Source organism: Oncorhynchus masou, chromosome 12 (genome assembly GCF_036934945.1).
Source record: "Oncorhynchus masou masou isolate Uvic2021 chromosome 12, UVic_Omas_1.1, whole genome shotgun sequence".
NCBI lineage: Eukaryota > Metazoa > Chordata > Actinopteri > Salmoniformes > Salmonidae > Oncorhynchus > Oncorhynchus masou.
Genome location: NC_088223.1, coordinates 62,922,726 through 62,943,124, shown reverse-complemented (window position 1 = coordinate 62,943,124; position 20,399 = coordinate 62,922,726). Strand labels below are relative to the sequence as shown.

At 43.4% G+C, this 20,399-nt stretch overlaps 1 protein-coding gene across 7 annotated transcripts in view; it reads right to left on the bottom strand.

Annotated features, from left to right (window-relative positions):
* Positions 1-723: 723 nt before the first annotated feature.
* LOC135550620 (misshapen-like kinase 1) overlaps positions 724-20,399 on the bottom strand; it is a 56,691-nt gene continuing 37,015 nt past the window's right edge. For 5 of the 7 annotated variants that reach the window (XM_064981600.1, XM_064981603.1, XM_064981602.1 and 2 more), the window contains 16 exons: positions 18,283-18,362; positions 17,683-17,786; positions 17,460-17,560; positions 17,110-17,133; positions 16,815-16,966; positions 15,778-15,898; positions 15,481-15,597; positions 15,268-15,382; positions 14,830-14,985; positions 14,538-14,681; positions 12,624-12,758; positions 12,359-12,459; positions 12,055-12,204; positions 10,040-10,199; positions 9,809-9,948; positions 724-9,708 (listed from right to left, as the gene is read on the bottom strand). In XM_064981600.1, the coding sequence (XP_064837672.1) occupies positions 9,625-9,708; positions 9,809-9,948; positions 10,040-10,199; positions 12,055-12,204; positions 12,359-12,459; positions 12,624-12,758; positions 14,538-14,681; positions 14,830-14,985; positions 15,268-15,382; positions 15,481-15,597; positions 15,778-15,898; positions 16,815-16,966; positions 17,110-17,133; positions 17,460-17,560; positions 17,683-17,786; positions 18,283-18,362 (1,884 nt within the window). In that variant the 3' untranslated portion in view covers positions 724-9,624. The remainder of the gene's footprint in view (positions 9,709-9,808; positions 9,949-10,039; positions 10,200-12,054; positions 12,205-12,358; positions 12,460-12,623; positions 12,759-14,537; positions 14,682-14,829; positions 14,986-15,267; positions 15,383-15,480; positions 15,598-15,777; positions 15,899-16,814; positions 16,967-17,109; positions 17,134-17,459; positions 17,561-17,682; positions 17,787-18,282; positions 18,363-20,399) is intronic. The other 2 variants (XM_064981601.1, XM_064981607.1) reach the window with 1 other exon arrangement.

The window sequence follows — 20,399 nt, the reverse complement described above, 5'->3', positions numbered from 1 at the left end:
TTCTTTTTTAGCATTGCGTGTTTAAGGGAGATATGGGGATCATGTTTAGCACAAAACAAACAGTGAATTTGAAATGCTTTGATGAACCAATTTGACCCTTTATGAAACCTACCTGACGCCCAGATTTCTGTTCCAGTTTCTAAACAAACTGATTCATAATATAGTGTCAGGTCATTTTTTTAGAATAGTCAGATGTATTTCATGAAAATCATGGCTTGTATACGATTCTCTACCCTTCTTCCAGGAGCGTTCACTCCCACAGATGGATTTTAAAGGGATTGGATTGGTGCATGCAAGACCAAGGGAGTTCACCATTTTCTTTACACCAGTTCTATTCCCTAATTCCACAAGGGGGAGTGAACATGTTCACTTCAGGGATATGGTTGATTAGCACAGTTTCCCAAACTCTGTCCTGGGGCCCACCCCTGGTTGCACGTTTAGTTTTGTGCCTGAGCACTACACAGCTGATTCAAATCACCAACACATCAAGTTTAGATTATTTGAATTAGCTGAGTAGTGATAGGGGGAAGAAAAAAAAACAGGGCCCCAGGACAGAGTTTGGGGGACCCAAGCCTGGTAAATGTGTTGGTTGGAGTGAAGGCCTGCATGATGGTAGGAACTCCTTATAGAAGACTGGAGGTCAATTATACAGCACATGCTTAGCCCATTCTTTCATTAGGTGTAAAACATGAACTATGAATAAAGGCACAGTAATACAAACAATTTTAAGATTAGATCAATGTAGTTTTATTTTTCAAACAACTCTGAATTAAGACTTTTACAGACTCATGAGTCCATTCAACATAATCTTGAAAGTTCATCAGTCTATGAAATACAATCTGGAGTTAACCCCTCAAAAACAGAAACACTAAACATTGTAAAGACATTTAATTTCTTAACTGAAAAAGGATAAGAGATTATAGACCCGTCCAAAGATATCAGCTTTCCGACCTTCACCGGTCCTATTTCCAACAACAAGCATCTTAAAAATCACAACTCCATTCATACTTTAAATGTTATTCTACAAGGAGATCCAATATTTTGTACAGTCTGACTATATAATATCTGTGAATAGTGTCTTGATTAAAGTGTGACTACATTGGGTGAAGCAGGTCATTGCCTCCATAGCAACAGGCAGAGGCTCAGAGACAGTATGCCTAAAACACTTACTACACAGAAGCAGAAAACCCACCCAAATGAGAACAGTGTATTATCCTTCATTGAGCTGTGTTTACACAGCCACCCTAAGAACACAATTCTGCATTTTTTCTTCTGACTGTCCACACTGTTTTACATGTGCACATATCAGATTTTTGCATTCACACAGATGTGGGAGAGGCTATAAGGATATTCCTGACCTGTAATCAATCAAATGTATTTATAAAGCCCTTTTTACATCAAAAGATGTCAAAGTGCTATACAGAAACCTAGCCTAAAACAACAAACAGCGTAGAAGCCAAAATCTAACTGACCCTTACCTAATTTTAACAAATGTTTAAATTAAATATTGTTTTGCAGGTCAGGAGTGTCTGTATAGCCTTTTTCCACTGATGTAACACACAGATGCAATGATTATTTCTGTCACTGTTCCTTTAAATGTAGCTGTGGTTGTCATGGTAATGGCAGGTAAATGTGCAAAAAAAAAAAAAATCTAATCATCCAAACAGGTCACATACGGAACATCAGAATTATATCATGATAGAGATCCACTTGTGGATGTGGTATAAATCGGAATCAAAAGATCAGATTCAAATGTGTTTTTGTTGTTTACACATTGGGGAAAATATCAGATGGGTGTCAGATATATAAATAAATTCCCTACGTTAAGCTCTGCCCCCCTTGGTTAGTGTTACAACCTCTGACAACATTTTCCCTGGAAGCCCAATTCCCTTGTCAACCACTGGTGAAATCCCCTCGCAATGATGTCAAACTGTTTTAATACACAACAATTAAATTAAAACAGACTACCCCTGGCTAATCAGGAATCTCTTGGGTATGTTGTGGTGGACTGTCATTATAATTGCTTTACGGGAACCTGGTAAAAAAAAAAATCCGTTCCAGCCATTATTATGAGCAGTCTTCCCCTCAGCAGCTTCCACTGGTTTGTAGCTAGTGTGGTTAGCCACTGAATGGCTCTCTGAATTCACTGTCAGCATGCAGTCAAAGCTACTAACCACTTTTGGAGTTAACTTGTTAGTGCTCTCAAATCATATCCTGATGTCAACAGCAGATGGGAGTTGTATTAATAGCATGGATAATTTCGCTCGCTCACTTACATTGAGAGAACAAGTTATATTACGTTAGGTTGTCAATAGATGCGTTCACACCGCTCCTTAGCCCAGGGCTAAGGAAGATTTTAGCCCAAGGCTAAGAACATTGCAGTTTAAAACGGCCTAGTGCGACAGAGCTAACCTTGGCTAGCCCACCAGTTGATCTAACAAACGTATAATTTCAGATTAATGCCCCAACAGGCTCTGCATTTCAGGAAACTACGTTTTTCCTCCACTCCCCTCACTGGCATTAATGTGCCGCTTCGACGTCACAGCACAAATTTGCCTAGCTGCGGCCCCCAATGTAGTTTTAACCCACGGCACACGGGCCCTCCCATTGTGCTTCTCTGCCTGTATTCTCCAACTCAGAATTTACTCGGGAAATTAGCTCGGAAACTCGGTGGCAAAACACCAAACGCAGCCTGAAATTAAAAGTAACTGAATTTGTCGCTAGCCTCTTCACAATAAGTCACTGAAGGGACCCTTTCAGGCTGCATTTTTCATACAAAAATAAATCGCTACACATAGCGACAAAGTCACTAAATTGGCAACACTGGCTAGGCCTCGACGACAGTTGCTATCCATGGCTCCGATTGCTTGCCCAAAATTCTGGGGCGGGACTTAGCGAAGGGAAATTGACAAAAGAGCTGAATTGAGCTGCCTATGTAAACACAGCCTTATGATCCACCTTATAGTTCATCAAAAGGCAATAACTGGATTAAAGGAATGAATGCAAAACTAGACAAGCATCATAACTGTTAAAGTGATGTATGAGTATTATGCAGACTGTGGATTAGAAGGTATATTTTCTTGTGATTAAGACCCCACATTTTTTTATTAAACAACATACGGGTATCTCCTTCACTAACGAGACAAGGACAAACAGTCCAGCTTAGATTCAGTCTGCTAAAGGCCACGACAAACACCCTCCCACAAGTCTCACAGACAGACAGCAGAGAATTGAACTTCAACTGTTCTGAATGCTCATATTGCTTATGAAGGAGAAACGTCACAACATTTGATATGGCAAGGACAGCCTTTGTGATATACCAATGTTCTGTGGGGCTGAAACATTAAACAAGCCGTTTTACTGTTAGAACTTCGTCGTAACACTACACTTAACTGATAATGAATTTAGATTGGACAATAAAAAGTTAATGACAACTGTTGACCCTCTCCATTCACCAACCTTTCTGTCTCAGTTGACTATTCCCCAATCTCACAATGACAATACATGTCCTCAATATCAGACTGGTCCCTCCCTTCCTCTCAACCAACAGTATGACTACTAGTTAGGCAGTATCAAGAGGAATCTGCACTTCCACTGGAAATACATACAGCCCCACCATCACGCTCATGCGTCACACCCACAAAGACAGTCCAAACACTTATGTAGACACCCACATTTATAGCTTTGCTCTCTGTGCCGTAAATTAGAATACCTTGTGCTTAGATTAATTCATATACCAGACCGTAAAGTATGTTATACAAATCTGTTTTATAATGTACATTCATTTAGTTAAATCTCTCAATATAATTTACATATGCTTTAATAAAATAGTCCTTTCAGAATATATTAAGTTAGTTAATTTCCCACTGCATCTCACCCAGTCCACATATCTGATCACTCAAGAAAAACCTGCATCGAACATCACATCCCAGGTCACTGGCTTAAATTTCATTTGAACATACAAAATACTATCAAATTATTCTCAACAAATGTGGAATACTCCTATGGCTTTTAATATGGTATATTGGCCCCCCCTCCCACTGTCTAGAGGACTATCACATCTACCTCTGACAAAATGTATCTTTATAGGCATATAATCATTTTCAAAATTCCGAATTGGGTAGGTTTGCTGCCATGAACTGCACATTTGTCCTGTGCCAATATTGTAGTTACATGAATGGGCCATACAAGGATATTGTATGCATTTAATACTTAACTGAAATGTTGATTAAAATTCTATAGAAAATGCCTACAGACTACATGTGTAATATTTCCTCTACACTAACTCTTCCACATGATGGCAACAGATCTACAGTCACTGTAACTGCTGAGAGTCTTTTACATTTAAAAAGCAGTAGGCAAACATTGAGATTATTACAGAATCAAATCTATAGTCGTTGACAATGTTACAAATGTAAAAGTAGTTGAGTCATATAGGGATGTTCTGGTTTCTATGTAAGTGCACTTCATTGGCACAGGACACCAGTAACAAAGGAGGCAACTATTTATTATTGTAAACTGTCCTTCAGTATAACCTCTTCTTCCTGGAGTTCAGTTATAAGAGCGAGTGGAGGGTCATATTCACTACCCCCCTTTAACCCTCATCACCCAGTCTCTTCCCTACTCCAAGGCACTGCTTAAACTGTAAACATGGCAGTTTGGCTTACTAAGATAGGAGGGCCATTTACATGACTGAGCTACTTGTGGAGTGTGTAAAAACGTGAGATATCAGTCACAATGTCACACAGATGATATTCAATAAAGTAGGCTAGGGGGAAACTAATCTAAGAATTGATACTGAATTGTGATACGGGAGGAATTGCTCATATATGTGCATGCAAGCATGCTCAGAGTAAAATATAGACATTTTAACTGTACGAAGTGCTTTCATCCCTTTACAATCGATTCTGTTCCGTACTCTCCATTTTAATATACAGTACCAGTCAAAAGTTTGGACACACCTACTCATTCAAGGGTTTTTATTTTTACTATTTTCTACATTGTAGAATAATAGTGAAGACATAACGATGAAATAACACATATGGAATCATATAAACTCAGCAAAAAAATTAAAGTCCTCTTTTCAGGACCCTGTCTTTCAAAGATAATTCATAAAAATCTAAATAACTTCACAGATCTTCATTGTAGTGTTTAAACACTGTTTACCATGCTTGTTCAATGAACCATAAACAATTAATGAACAGGCACCTGTGGAACTGTCGTTAAGACACTAACAGCTTAAGGTCACAGTTATGAAAACTCAGGACACTAAAGAGGCCTTTCTACTGATTAAAAAAAAAAATAAGAAAGATGGCCAGGGTCCCTGCTCATCCACGTGAACGTGCCTTAGGCATGCTGCAAGGATGCATGAGGACTGCAGATGTGGCCAGGGCAATAAATTGCAATGTCCATACTGTGTGATGCCGAAGACAGCGCTACAGGGAGACAGGACGGACAGCTGATCGTCCTCACAGTGCCAGACCACGTGTAACAACACCTGCACAGAATCGGCACAACCGAACATCACACCTGTGGGACAGGTACAGGATGGCATCACAGGTACAGGTACAGGATGGCATCAGTTACAGAGTGCTCAGACTGTCCGCAATAGGCTGAGAGAGGCTGGACTGAGGGCTTGTCGGCTTGTTGTAAGGCAGGTCCTCACCAGAAACAAAGTCGCCTATGGGCAAAAACCCACAGTCGCTGGACCAGACAAGACTGGCAAAAAGTGCTCTTCACAAACGAGTCACGGTTATGTCTCACCAGGGGTGAAGGTCGAATTCGCGTTTATTGTCAAAGGAATGAGCATTACACTGAGGCTTGCACTCTGGAGCAGGATAGATTTGGAGGTGGAGGGTCCATCATGGTCTGGGGCGGTGTGTCAAAGCATCATCGGACCGAGCTCGTTGTCATTGTAGGCAATCTCAACGCTGTGCATTACAGGGAAGACATCTTCTTCCTTCATGTGGTATCCTTCCTGCAGGCTCATCCTGACATGACCCTCCAGCATGACAATGCCACCAGCCATACTGCTATTTCTGTGCGTGAATTCCTGCAAGACATGAATGTCAGTGTTCTGCCATAGCCAGCGAAGAGCCCGGATCTCAATCCCATTGAGCACGTCTGGGACCTGTTGGATCGGCGGGTGAGGGCGAGGGCCATTCCCCCCAGAAATGTTCCGGAACTTGCAGGTTCCCGGTGGGGTAACATCTCATAGCAAGAACTGGCAAATCTGGTGCAGTCCATGAGGAGGACATGCACTGCAGTACTTAATGCAGCTGGTGGCCACACTAGATACTGACTGTTACTTTTGATTTTGTCCCCCCCCCTTTATTCGTCACGTCTGTGGAACTTGTTCAGTTTATGTCTCAGTTGTTGAATCTCGTTATGTTCATACAAATATTTACACATGTTAAGTTTGCTGAAAATAAATGCAGTTGACAGTGAGAGGACGTTTCTTTTTTTGCTGAGTTTAGTAACCAAAAAAAGTGTGTAATTAAAATATATTTTAGATGTAAGCTTCTTGAAAGTAGCCACCCTTTGCCATGATGACAGTGTTGCATACTTGGCATTCTCTCAACCAGCTTCACCTGGATGCATTTAAATTAAAAGGTGTGCCTTTTTAAAAGTTCATTTGTGTAATTTCTTTCCTTAATGCAATTGAGCCAATCAGTTGTGTCGTGACAAGGTAGGGTTGGTGTACAGAAGATAGCCCTATTTGGTAAAATACCAAGTCCATATTATGGCAAGAACAGCTCAAATAAGCAAAGAGAAATGACAGTCCATCATTACTTTAAGATATGAAGGTCAGTCAATTTGGAAAAATTCAAGAACTCTCAAAGTTTCTTCAAGTGCAGTCGCAAAAACCATCAAGCGGTATGATGAAACTGGCTCTCATGAGGACCGCCACAGGAAAGGAAGACCCAGAGTTACCTCTGCTGCAGAAGATGAGTTCATTAGAGTTGACTGCACATCAGAAATTGCAGCCCAAATGAATGCTTTACAGAGTTCAAGTAACAAACACATCAACTATTCAGAGAAGACTGCGTGAAATCAGGTGTTCATGTTCGAATTGCTGCAAAGAAACCACTACTAAAGGACACCAATAAGAAGAAGAAACTTGCGTGGGCCAAGAAACATGAGCAATGGACATTAGACCGGTGGAAATCTGTCCTTTGGTCCGATGAGTCCAAATTTGAGATTCTTTGGTTCCAACCGCTGTGTCGCTGTGAGACGCAGAGTAGGTGAACAGATGATCACCCCATGTGTGGTTCCCACCGTGAAGCATGGAGGTGGTGGTGTGATGGTGCTTTGCTGGTGACACGGTCTGTGATTTATTTAGAATTCAAGGCACACTTAACCATCATGGCTACCACAGCATTCTGCAGCATCCAACCTCCACCCATTCGAGATGGTTTGGGATGAGTTGGACCACAGAGTGAAGGAAATGCAGCCAACAAGTGCTCAGCATATGTGGGAACTCCTTCAAGACTGTTGGAAAAACATTTTAGGTAAAGCTGGACAAGGGTGCGCAAAGCTGTCATCAATGCAAAGGGTGGCTACAAATATATTTGGATTTTTTAAAACACGATTTTGGTTACTACATGATTCCATATGTATTATTTAATAGTTTGTCTTCACTACTATTCTACAATGTAAAAAATAGTAAAAATAAAGAAAAACCCTTGAATGAGTAGGTGTTAATAATATTTGCTTCTATACTAAATATATTTATAATATATAGAATCCATTTAGAGTAAAGTACATAAAATACCCACAGCTTAAGCATTTCCCCTGATCTCTTAAAGAATCAAAGTAGATTCATAGTATGTTCAGAGAAGTATTGTGAATTTTAGTAGGGAAAACAACAATACCAATAGATTCAACAACTTGTTGCCTTATTTTTGTCTTACTACCAGTTTAGTATGATACATAAAAGTCCCTAATGAGTTTGAGTCCTCTAGTACAGTATTGCAGAGCCAAAGATGCCACAAAACTGGGACTGCTAAAGCATCACTCAGTGAAGTTCAATACTGGCTCAAGAACCACACAGCTATTGCTTGAAACCACAATACTAGTTCAGTATTATCCACTGCAGCCCCATCCCTACAAACGCTCACACACACACACACACACACACACACACACACCTTTGCATACAAAAACACATACCCAAATCCATACCAATGAACATAAAATACATTAAAAACGTAGGTTGCGGACAGAGTAGATCTAGTAAGAGAAAAGGGAACTATATTCAACTGGATAACATCCGCAAGATGAAGAAAACCTGACTTCCATTATAATATTCTTACAACTACAACTCTCTCTCTTCCAAATCCTCAATGTCCTCTTTATTACTGTGACTTCAAAGCCTTCATACTTCATCACCCCTCGACCCCCACATCTTAACAAGTCACCTCACTCCCTTCCACTGGTATATTTTACACACAACAAATTAACTGAACTCCCTTCTCCGAACAAGAACTGCACTAGAACAGCATATATATTGCAATATAACGGCAATATAACAGTAGAGATAAAAGTAAGAATACCAGTTAGGCTAATACCAAATACAGAAACCGTACAGATATCAAATCTTTGTAGCGATATTAGCGATATTGACAAGAAACAAAGGTAGAAATATTTAAAGCCAGTTAGAAAGCCTCCTAAACGGTGAGGAAGTCCCATCCCCGAGATGTAGCAAGGGTATAATAAAGGAATAGAAGGTGTATAGCTAGAGCACAGCAGTGTGTTCTCTTTAACTTCTCAGGATTTACGAAGGAATAGAACAATAGTATGTTCACATCATAGATAGTCCATCTTCCTAGGAGGTTTTTTAAACCTTCATCCCAAAAAACATCAAAATAACAAACATTAAATCAAGTTTTAATCAAACGACACTTCTTATTTTTAAACAATGAGTTGAATAATGATGCCATAGGGAATCAGAAGCTTAGCATAGTGAGTGAGCTTCTATGGTGAAGTGTTGCAACAATACTTCAAACCTCTAGGGTGTGCCAGTACAGTATATATCAGGTCCATGGTAACGCCCCAAATGGAGGTGTAATATACAGGTCTGCCAGTGACTTCAATCTACCCATGTTCTCTTCCATGTGAACATGTTAGATACTGGCTATTTACAATTCAATCTTGACTTATATTGGTACAATCTTGCCTTCTTCCAAATGTATTTCACCAGTAAGGAATGTTTTTAACGTAAGAAGGAACTAACTACAGTAGTTACGACTAAACACAGGTCCACCAAGTGACTGAGGTACAATAATACAGGACAGGTATATATACACAGTAGAGTAGAGATGATATTACATGAGAATCCTGTGGTGATGTCTCATAGTTAGCTACCATTTCAGAGGGAGCTCAATCCGTTTAGGGGAGTCAGTAGGTGGCAGGTGAGAGGCTTTGTCATGAAGACTTTAGGCTGGAATGGATTTACAGTAGGCTTGTGTGAGCTGTATGTGTGTGATGTGTTTGTGTTGAGTCTGACTGTGTGGTGTGTCCTCGTATGGGTGGGTGGGGGGGGGGTTGAGTGTCTTTCGCTTGGCCTGGTGGTTTCCATACACTGACTGACTACGGGACATAGTTGTATGGGACAATGTTGTTTCACCAGTTCATGATGCAGTTCCTGTTCAGGGTCATGAAGTAGACCTGGCTGCTGCCCCCGGAGCGCACCGAAGCAAAGAACACCTGAGATGCAAAACAGAAGATTACAACCACACACATATAGATTGGGTACATTTCTGAATCCATGTGTGTGCGTACCTGTTTGTGTGAGTGTGTGACCCACCTTGTCATTCCTCTCACAGAGGAACTTGAGCCTCTGGGCTCTCTTGTGCATGAAGACTCCGTCCAAGTGGCCCGTCTCTACAGCACGGATCTCTATGGCCTTTTCTCCCCAGCCCATGATCTGGTTAGAGCAGATATGGGCTGAACAGCGAGAAAGAGAGGGAGATAACTCAGAACACAGCAACTTTAAGAGGAAGTGTAGTGTGTATGTGTTTGTACACATGTGCCATACCAACGGAGGTGGGCATCTCGCCCCACTGAAGCACCACATCTTTGATGATGCGTCCGTAGGTGTTTACATAGACGCCCTCGTCCTCGTAGCACAGCAGCATCTCCATGCCGTCCGAGCTGGGCAGGAACACAATGGCATGGGGCATGATCTGGCACTGGATCTGGACACACAGAGAGAAGGAGTAGAATATTTTTTGACTGAACAGTTAAATGCACTGATTCTCATTCTGAATAAGAGTCTATGAAGCAGTGTTGTAGTTGAGTCACTAGTCCCTACGGCTAAGTCCAAATCACCAATAGTCGAGTCACCAGTCCCTACGGCTAAGTCCAAATCACCAATAGCCGAGTCACTAGTCCCTACGGCTAAGTCCAAATCACCAATAGTTAAGTCACCAGTCCCTACGGCTAAGTACGAATCACCAATAGCCGAGTCACCAGTCCCTACGGCTAAGTCCGAATCACCAATAGTCGAGTCACTAGTCCCTACGGCTAAGTACGAATCACCAATAGCCGAGTCACCAGTCCCTACGGCTAAGTACGAATCACCAATAGTCGAGTCACAAGTCCCTATGGCTAAGTACGAATCACCAATAGTTGCGTTACTAGTCCCTACGGCTAAGTCCGAGTCACGAGAGTCCCTATGGCTGAAGTCTGAGTCTCAGTGTTTGAGTCCTGGTCTAAGTGCTCAAGTCTGAATCACTGGGTCTGAGTTTTGAAGTTCGAAGTGGTTCCGATCTTCTCTATTTTTCTGTTACACATTTGACATTGCGCCACACTCTTTGCACCATCTGCTGAAAAACTTTGGAAAGCAAAATTAATGATTCGGGGTTTGGTAGTTGGTTACTGCTGTTTGCACACTCGTACTGATGGCTCGATGCTCGTCTGTTGCTTGAGATTCGCGCCTCTACTGATTTAGCTCAGATGTAGTAGAAAAAAACTTCCCAGCAACAACTAGTGGCGGGATGGTGGGAAGATTTTAATGTGAGCATTGAGGTAACGCAAGATTTACCTCCTGTTGCCCAATGGTGATAAATGGCTGCAATATGCAATAGACTATGAAACAAATAAGTAATTCATACACAGGCTCACACATTTTATTTGAATGTAATGTTCAATAGTTATGTCAAGTTAGTAATGGATGAATGTTCTCTAGATGGAATTGGCTATTGCTCCTGTCAGATTGACCAGACTATTACTTGCAATAATTGTAACAGGCTCTCAGCTACTTTTTTGTAAATCGCCCACTGATATTTGTGTAGGTTTTTTTAATGCTGATTGAAATCTTAAGACAAGTCAGAACCTAGCTATAGGTTGCAGGGGGGAAATTAGAAGGGTAGAGTGAGACGACAAATTCAAAGAGCCTACTTTTCTATGCTCAAGGGGAGAGAGAAATAGCTAGACTGTTTTACTCTTAAACTCAATACTATGGTTTTCAATTTCATAAAGCAGTTGGTGTTTCTTAACCAGGCAAAGCTAAATAGTAGTCTGGTGGTTACGGGGACACAGAGCCTGCCTTGCCTGTCTGCCCACACTCATTGCTTGCATCGCAGCAGCTCACCAGCTGATGTAGGCTGTGGCGCGTCCTTCCCACTGCTAGAGAACAGAAGCCTTGCTGCTCTGCGCACACAGTTCTGCTAATATTCTGCTTATCCTAGTAGCATACTCAGTTCAAGTGAAAATACAAGTCACAAAAAGGCGAGTCAGTCACCAATGGTCGAGTCAGAAGTCATGAAAAATTGGGCTCCAGTACTTCCACACTGCTGTGAAGTGACAAAAATGTATAGCAAGCAAGAAGTGGGTGAAAACCGTGGAGGCGGTTTTTACATCAATACCTGTCAAGTTTGGGCATCTAATCAATAAAACAGGTTATTATTCATGTTCTGTAGCTATTTTAGGTGTGAATGTATTCTATCTGATTTGGAAGAACTTGTGGGGGCTTAAGGATATTCTGCCCCCATAGTTTCTGTCTGGCCCTGTTTATCTGTGTGTGGTGTCACTAGAAACTTATCCACTTACATGCACTGGGATGTAGATGTCATAGTTGTTCCCAGAGTCAACGTCGATGGCGTGGAAGCCAGCAATGGAGCCATAGATGACTTTCAACCTCTGACCTTCCTCCACTGTGAGGTCTACCAACTGGGGCCTGTGGGGCAGGTCACCAAAGGACTAGAGGAGAGTAGAGAGAGCGAGATGGGAGACGGAAAGCGAGAGGAAAAAGAGGAAGAACATAAGGGGGTTTGAATGTTGTTCTGGTTGACTGGCTGAGGGGAAATAGAACACCTGGCACTCAGAACAATAAGGCAGGAAAAGTGAGGCCTACCTTGAAGGCCATGAATTTGTGATAAGGCTTGGGAGCCCAGGCATATACCTCCACCGCATTCTTCATAGCTATCACCAAGAACTTGATCCTCTCATATTTCACTAGACACAAACAACAAAGCGGGATTAGAGCCTTTATATTATACTATAAATAAACACTACAAAAAAGGCAAAAAACATTTGTGGAAATATACATGGTTGGAAAATGCATTAATAATAGATACACGGTTCACTGTTAACGCCATCTCCATCCTTCCTATACTCACCCACTTTGTAGTGGACACATCCCTCCATCTCCCCTACAGTGGTCCAGCCCTGCTTCTTCTCCACCTCCGGGTCATTGTGGAGGATCTTGTTCCTCAGCCAGGCCAGGTAGTACACACGCACCTTGTTCTTCTTACCTGGGACGGACACACACACACACACACACACACACACACACACACACACACACACACACACACACACACACACACACACACACACACACACACACACACACACACACACACAAAGAGGTTATACATTGGATAAGAAAAGGGGCTGAGTAGCATTAGATGGAGTTTGTGATGCACAGGTCCTTGTCAAATCAAATCAAATTTTATAGGTCACATACACATACTTAGCAGGTGTTATTGTGGGTGTAGTGAAATGTTTGTGTTCACAGCTCTAACAGTGCAGTAATATCTAACAATTCACAACAATACACACAAATCTAAATGTAAAATAATGGAATTAAGAAATATATAAATATTAGGACGAGCAATGTCTGAGTGGATTTGACTAAAATACAGTATATGCATATGAGACGAATGAAGCCGTATGTAAACATTATTGAAGTGACCAGTGTTCCATTATTGAAGTGACCAGTGATTCCATGTTTATATACATAGGGCAGCAGCCTCTAAGGAGCATGGTTGAGTAAACGTGTGGTAGTGATGACTATTTAACAGTCTGATGGCCTTGAGATAGAAGCTGTTTTTCAGTTTCTCGGTCCCAGCTTTGATGCACCTGTACTGACCTCGCCTTCTGGATGATAGCGGGGTGAACAGGCCGTGGCTCGGGTGGTTGATGTCCTTGATGATCTTTTTGGCCATCCTGTGACATCGGGTGCTGTAGGTGTCCTGGAGGGCAGGTAGTTGCCCCCGGTGATGCGTTGTGCAGACTGCACCACCCTCTGGAGAGCCCTGCGGTTGCGGGTGGTGCAGTTTCCATACCAAGTGATGATACAGCCCGATAGGACGCTCTCAAAGGTGCATCTCTAAAAGTTTGTGAGGGTCTTAGGAGCCAAGCTAAATTTATTCAGCCTCCTCTGAGGTTGTAGAGGCACTGTTGCGCCACACAAGTCTGTGTGGGTGGAGCATTTCAGATCGTCAGTGACGTGTACGCCAAGGAACTTGAAGCTTTCCACCTTCTCCACTGTGGTCCTGACGATGTGGGGAGGGGGGTGCTCCCTCTGCTGTTTCCCGAAGTCCACGATCAGCTCCTTCGCTTTGTTGACATTGAGTGAGAGGTTATTTTCCAGGCACCACTCCGCCAGGGCCCTCACCTCCTCCCTGTAGGCTGTCTCGTCATTGTTGGTAATCAGGCCTACTATGGTTGTGTTGTCTGCAAACTTGATGGTTGAGTTGGAGGCGTGAATGGCCACGCAGTCATGGGTGAACAGGGAGTACAGGAGGGGGCTGAGTACACACCCTTGTGGGGCCCGTGTTGAGGATCAGTGAAGTGGAGGTGTTGTTTCCTACCTTCACCACCTGGGGACGGCCCGTCAGGAAGTCCAAGACCCAGTTGCACAGGGCGGGGTTTAGACCCAGGGCCTCTAGCTTAATGGTACTATGGTGTTGAATGCTGAGCTATAGTCAATGAACAGCATTCTTACATAGGTATTCCTCTTGCCCAGAAGGGATAGGGCAGTGGCAAGTGTTATGGCGATTGCATCGTCTGTGGATCTATTGGGGCGGTAAGCAAATTGAAGTAGGTCTAGGGTGTCAGGTAAGGTAGAGGTGATATGATCCTTAACTAGCCACAGGCGTATTCAGTTGAAATGAAACGTTCAGAACGTTGCAGATAGAAAGGCAAAATGTAGAGCTAACAGATTCTATCTGAAGATTTTGTGACCATCCTGAACGGACCCCAGGTGAGCGCAGAGTGTTGTTCAAGTGCTGAGCAGTACTAATCACCTGATATGGTGATGAGCAGGTTCAGTCCCTCCAAGACATCCATTTGTTGAAACCTGCGGGAATTGATGAGGGGGTAGACCTTCCCCTGACCACTACGGTCCAGCAGCTTCAGACCGTTCTCCGTCCCCACCAGCAGGTTCACACCTGGGAATCACACACAGATACAAATATTCCCAAAATGCAAACAATCAGGATCTACAGGAAATATGTAAAAGATGTGATACTCATGGTGGATGGAATAACATGATTACAGTGTTGGCTATAGCTTAGACCAGCATGCCGTCTGTCTCACCCCAGAGAGCAGCACAGAGGATCTCAGAGTTGAACCTCTTCTTGTACTTGCGAATCTCGGGGGTGTCGCTGTGGGGGCGTGTGTTGGTGGGGTTCACGTTCACCATGGAGCCTTTCCTCACCTCCATCTTCAGCTGCTCAAACCTGGAGCCCAGGCCTGGACACAGCAGGAGGGAGGCAGAGAAGCAGGCAAAGTTTAGAGGGAAGAGGAGAGAAAACTTCCTTAAGGGAATGATATTGAATCAAGCTATTGTGGGCAAATGCTGCCCTCCTGCTGTGAGACATTTCCATGACACAGATTAATAACAGCAGTAAAGTAAAAGATGCTGGATTGTGAGCCGAGTAATGAAGCTAGAGACTAGAATAGGGAACTAAGGAATTGAGGGTGTATAGGGGAACCTCATTTAACCTCTTGATGCGACATTCTGTCTGTACTTACTGCCCACAGAGATGGCATCCGCAGTGTCACCTGGTGGTTGGTACATGCCCAGGTCAACAAAGGTGGTGAAGGAGGACTTGCCACTTGACGCCTTGACTAGACCTCTGGACTGATACTGGAGGAAACAGGAAGGAAGGGAGAGAATGGAGTTTTGGGCAGAGAACCATGTCCATGATTGTACTTGTATTCAGGGAGAAAGTCAGAGAGACTCACATCATAGACAGAGTCTTTCCCAGGGGAGGAGTGGGAGGCGGAGTCAGTGGGGGAGTGGGAGGGCTGCACCACATCAGGCAGGTTGGTGTATCCATTGTGGCTTCGCTTCTCTGGTGTCTGCCAGGCAACGGGGACAAACCAGTCACAATGGCCCAACACAACCTCCTACATAAAGAGTAACCTGACCACCCACACACATTTACACAACTCCACACACATGCATGTATACATATGTGTGTTTAATACAGATGACTTCTCTCTAGTCCAGTAGGGTACTTCCTGAAAGACATAACTCACCCTCTGCACCAGCATGGTCTGGTCCCTGTAGACTCCAGCCTGCCCCTCCTCCCCTTCCTCGCCCTCCTCCTCCTCATGAACCACCATGGTGTTGACCGAGTCAGTGTCGGCATCCCGGGGACTAAAGACAGACAGGAGAGGATGTCAAGGAGGAAGGAAAATGACAGAACAGCAGAGGATATGAAGTAGACAGGAAAATGAAAGAAGGGAAGGTGAGGGTGGCGGTGTGAATAATGACGTCTCTCCTTTCAATGTCATTATTTACACGAGAAGCCGTCTCCCCTTTCAATGTCATTATTCACACGAGAAGCCGTCTCTCCTTTCAATGTCATTATTTACACGAGAAGCCGTCTCTCCTTTCAATGTCATTATTTACACGAGAAGCCGGCTCCCCTTTCAATGTCATTATTCACACGAGAAGCCGTCTCTCCTTTCAATGTCATTTCTTACACGAGAAGCCGTCTCTCCTTTCATGGTCATTATTTACACGAGAAGCCGTCTCTCCTTTCAATGTCATTATTTACACGAGAAGCCGTCTCTCCTTTCAATGTCATTATTTACACGAGAAGCCGTCTCTCCTTTCAATGTCATTATTTACACGAGAAGCCGTCTCTCCTTTCAATGTCATTATTTACACGAGAAGCCGTCTCTCCTTTCAATGTCATTATTTACACGAGAAGCCAGCTCTCCTTTCAATGTCATTATTTACACGAGAAGCCAGCTCTCATTTCAATGTCATTATTTACACGAGAAGCCAGCTCTCATTTCAATGTCATTATTTACACGAGAAGCCGTCTCCCCTTTCAATGTCATTATTTACACGAGAAGCCGTCTCCCCTTTCAATGTCATTATTCACACGAGAAGCCGTCTCCCCTTTCAATAGCATTATTTACACGAGAAGCCGTCTCCCCTTTCAATGTCATTATTTACACAAGAAGCCGTCTCCCCTTTCAATAGCATTATTCACACAATAAGCAGTCTCTCCTTTTTTCTCCTTCCTGTTTGTCAGTGTGTATTCTCCCACACTGGTACTGACCGGTCTGTAGGGCTGTCCTCCTCCTCATTCCCCTCTCCACTCTCACTCTCCTCACTGCTCTCACTGCCTTCTGAGGATGAGGAGTAGTCATTGGCCTTCACCGGAGGTCTGGGCTGCTCCTCAGGACGCTCCTTAGCATACAGCCCATGGTCCTGAACGCACACACAGACACGACACACAGACGACAGGTTTTGACGGCATACTAGGACTATGACAGGCATGTGTAAACTTAACACAGCAGCCTGACATAATGAAACCAATACATGTGTATCACAGCACACACACAGATACTAACCTCTCCTATAGCTCTCTTGTAACTCTGTGCATTGGAAGAAGCAGTGGACAAACAGGGAAGTGAGCGGTGTAGGAAGAGAGAAAAAGAAAAGTGCAGAGAATAGGATATGAAAAAAAAGAGAAACTGTTAGTGTAGGAGTCAATATCCAGAAAAAGATCTGCTGTAGGGTTGGGGAGTGAGTGCAGGTGTTACAATAGTGCAGAATAGTCAGTGAAAATTCATTTAAAAAGTGATAAGCTGAAAAGAAGATGCGTGTGAACAGCTGACAAATGGGAAGGGTGTGTAAAGTGTCTGAATATCCTTCATGCAGTGTTCATAGTGAGGGTGTTCTACAGGTGAGGGGTACTTACAGCAGGGCGACTGGGGCGGGACGACGTGCGAGACTCCCCTGGCTTGTGCCCCGCCATGCGCCCGTCATGGCCTAGTATGGGGGAGTCTATTTTGGAGGAGCCTGAAACCAACATTCTGAATGTCAACATGGAATTGCTAACATCATTGCTGGGACTTGTTTTCATTCCATAAGAGGGATCAACAGAAAGATAAGCAGAATCCCAGAGAATGTGATAGACTCACTGAGTATCCGGTGCCTCTCCAGAGAGCCAGTCTGGGGTAGATTGGATACGAGGTTCATGCCATCTCCTCTCTCCCAGCGGTCATTGCGGCTGAGGTCTGGGTTGCTGTTACAAGGGAGAGATAAGATTATTAGTTATTAAAACCTCAAGAGGTGAATATCATAACTCTGTCATGATCTACCATCATCCATGTGTCATGATTGGAATCAGAATAATCTTCTGACACGTGTTTAAAATGTGAATGTATTGCCAAATGAGCTCATGAGTGAGACAGGGAGTAAAACTTTGTTTGGTGCATGATTTCGGAATGTTGTTTAGGTTGTTTAATTCTCCAAACACTGCTTGCCCGCTAAATAGTTTCATCGAAAACATCGCCAGATACCTCCACGCTAGCATGTAGTGCATAAAATAGGAATAAACATGTGTCCTTTCTGAAGAGGGAGGGAGAGACTGGGAACAGGCTTTGGCAGAGGGAGGTATGGACTTCTTTAAGACCGATTGGAAAGTGTTCGCCGCCAAAACCTAAATCAAGTAGCGGGAGATTTGGTTCTAGGACCTGGAATTAGAATGAGAGTAGCTTATATTTGTCCGTCTGAGTTACCTGGCTCTGACTGGATGCCTGATGCCAGACGATAGGTTGGTGTTGAGTGCTGTGGCAATGGAGGCGGTCCTCTGGGGAATCTGCGAAAGATAGAGATATCTCCGACATTACTAAATACACCATATGACCAAAAGTATGTGAACACCTGCTCGTCGAACATCTCATTCCAAAATCATGGGCATTAATATGAACTTGGTAGCCCCTTTGCTGCTATAACAGCCTCCACTCTTCTGGGAAGGCTTTCCACTAGATGTTGGAACATTGCTGAAGGGACTTGCTTCCCCGCAGTGCCAGACCTCACGGATGCTGGGCGATTAGGCCTGGCACGCAGTCTGTATTCCAATTCATTCCAAAGGTGTTCGATGGGGTTGAGGTCAGGGCTCTGTGCAGGCCAGTCAAGTTCTTCCACACCGATCTCAACAAACCATTTCTGTATGGACCTCGCTTTGTGCACGGAGACATTGTCATGCTGAAACAGGAAAGGGCCATTCCCAAACTGTTGCCACAAAATTGGAAGCACAGAATCGTTTAGAATGTCATTGTATGCTGTAGCATTAAGATTTCCCTTCACTGGAACTAGGGGCCTAGCCCGAGCAATAAAATGGTGCATTCTCCTGGCATCCGCCAAACCCAGATTTGGCTGTTAAACTGCCAGATAGTAAAGCATGATTCATCAATCCAGAGAATGGGTTTCCACTACTCCAGAGTCCAATGGTGGTGAGATTTATACCACTCCAGCAGACGCTTGGCATTGTGATCTTAGGCTTGGAAGCTCCCGACAAACAGTTTTTGTGCTGACGTTGCTTCCAGAGGCAGTTTGGAACTCGGTAGTAAGTGTTGCAACCGAGGACAGACAATTTTTACACACCACACGCTTCAGCATTCGACGGTTCCATTCTGTGAGCTTGTGTGCCCTACCACTTCACGGCTGAGCCGTTGTTGCTGCTAGACATTTCCACTTCACAATAACAACACTTACAGTTGACCGGGGCAGCTTTAACAGGGCAGAAATTTGACACACTGACTTGTTGGAAAGGTGGCATTCCATGATGGTGCGATGTTGAAAGACATTGAGCGCTTCAGTAAGGCCATTCTACTGCCAATGTTTATATATGGAGATTGCATGGCTGTGCGCTTGATTTTATACACAGGTCAGCAACAGATGTGGCTAAAATAGTCAAATCCACAAATTTGAAGGGGTGTCCACATACTTTTGTATATACAGAACCAGTCAAAAGTTTGGATACACTAAACATTCAAGGGTTTTTCTTTATTTTTACTTTTTATTTCAACTTTATTTAACCAGGTAGGCCAGTTGAGAACAAGGGGCGGCAGTAGCCGGCAGTGTAGCCTAGTGGTTAGAGCATTGGACTAGTAACCGAAAGGTTGCAAGTTCAAATCCCCGAGCTGACAAGGTACAAAATCTGTCGTTCTGCCCCTGAACAGGCAGTTAACCCACTGTTCCTAGGCCGTCATTGAAAATAAGAATTTGTTCTTAACTGACTTGCCTAGTAAAATAAAGGTGAAAAAAAAATACAACTGCAACCTGGCCAAGAAAAAGCAAAGCAGTGTGACAAAAACAACAGAGTTGCACATGGGATAAACAAATGTAGTGTCAATCTGTATACAGTGTGTGCAAATTAAGTAAGGAGGTAAGACAAAAAAATAGGCCACAGAGGCAAAGCAATTACAATTAACACTTGAGTGATAGATGTGCAGATGAGGATGTGCAAGTATAAATACTGGTGTGCAAAAGAGCAGAAAAAAACTAAAACATATGGGGATGAGGTAGGTAGTTGGTTGGATGGGCTATTTACAGATGGGCTGTGTACAGCTACAATGATCTGTGAGTTGCTCTGACAGCTGACGCTTAAAGTTAGTGAGGGAGCTATAACCCTCCAACTTCATTGATTTTTGTCATTCGTTCCAGTCATTGGCCGCAGAGAACTGGAAGGAAAGGCGGCCTAAATGCGGTGTTGGCTATGGGGATGACCAGTGAAATATACCTGCTGGAGTGTGTGCTACAGGTGGTTGTTGCTATGGTGACCAGTGAGCTGAGATAAGGAGGGGCTTTACCTAGCAAAGACTTATGGATTACTTGGAGCCAGTGGGTTTGG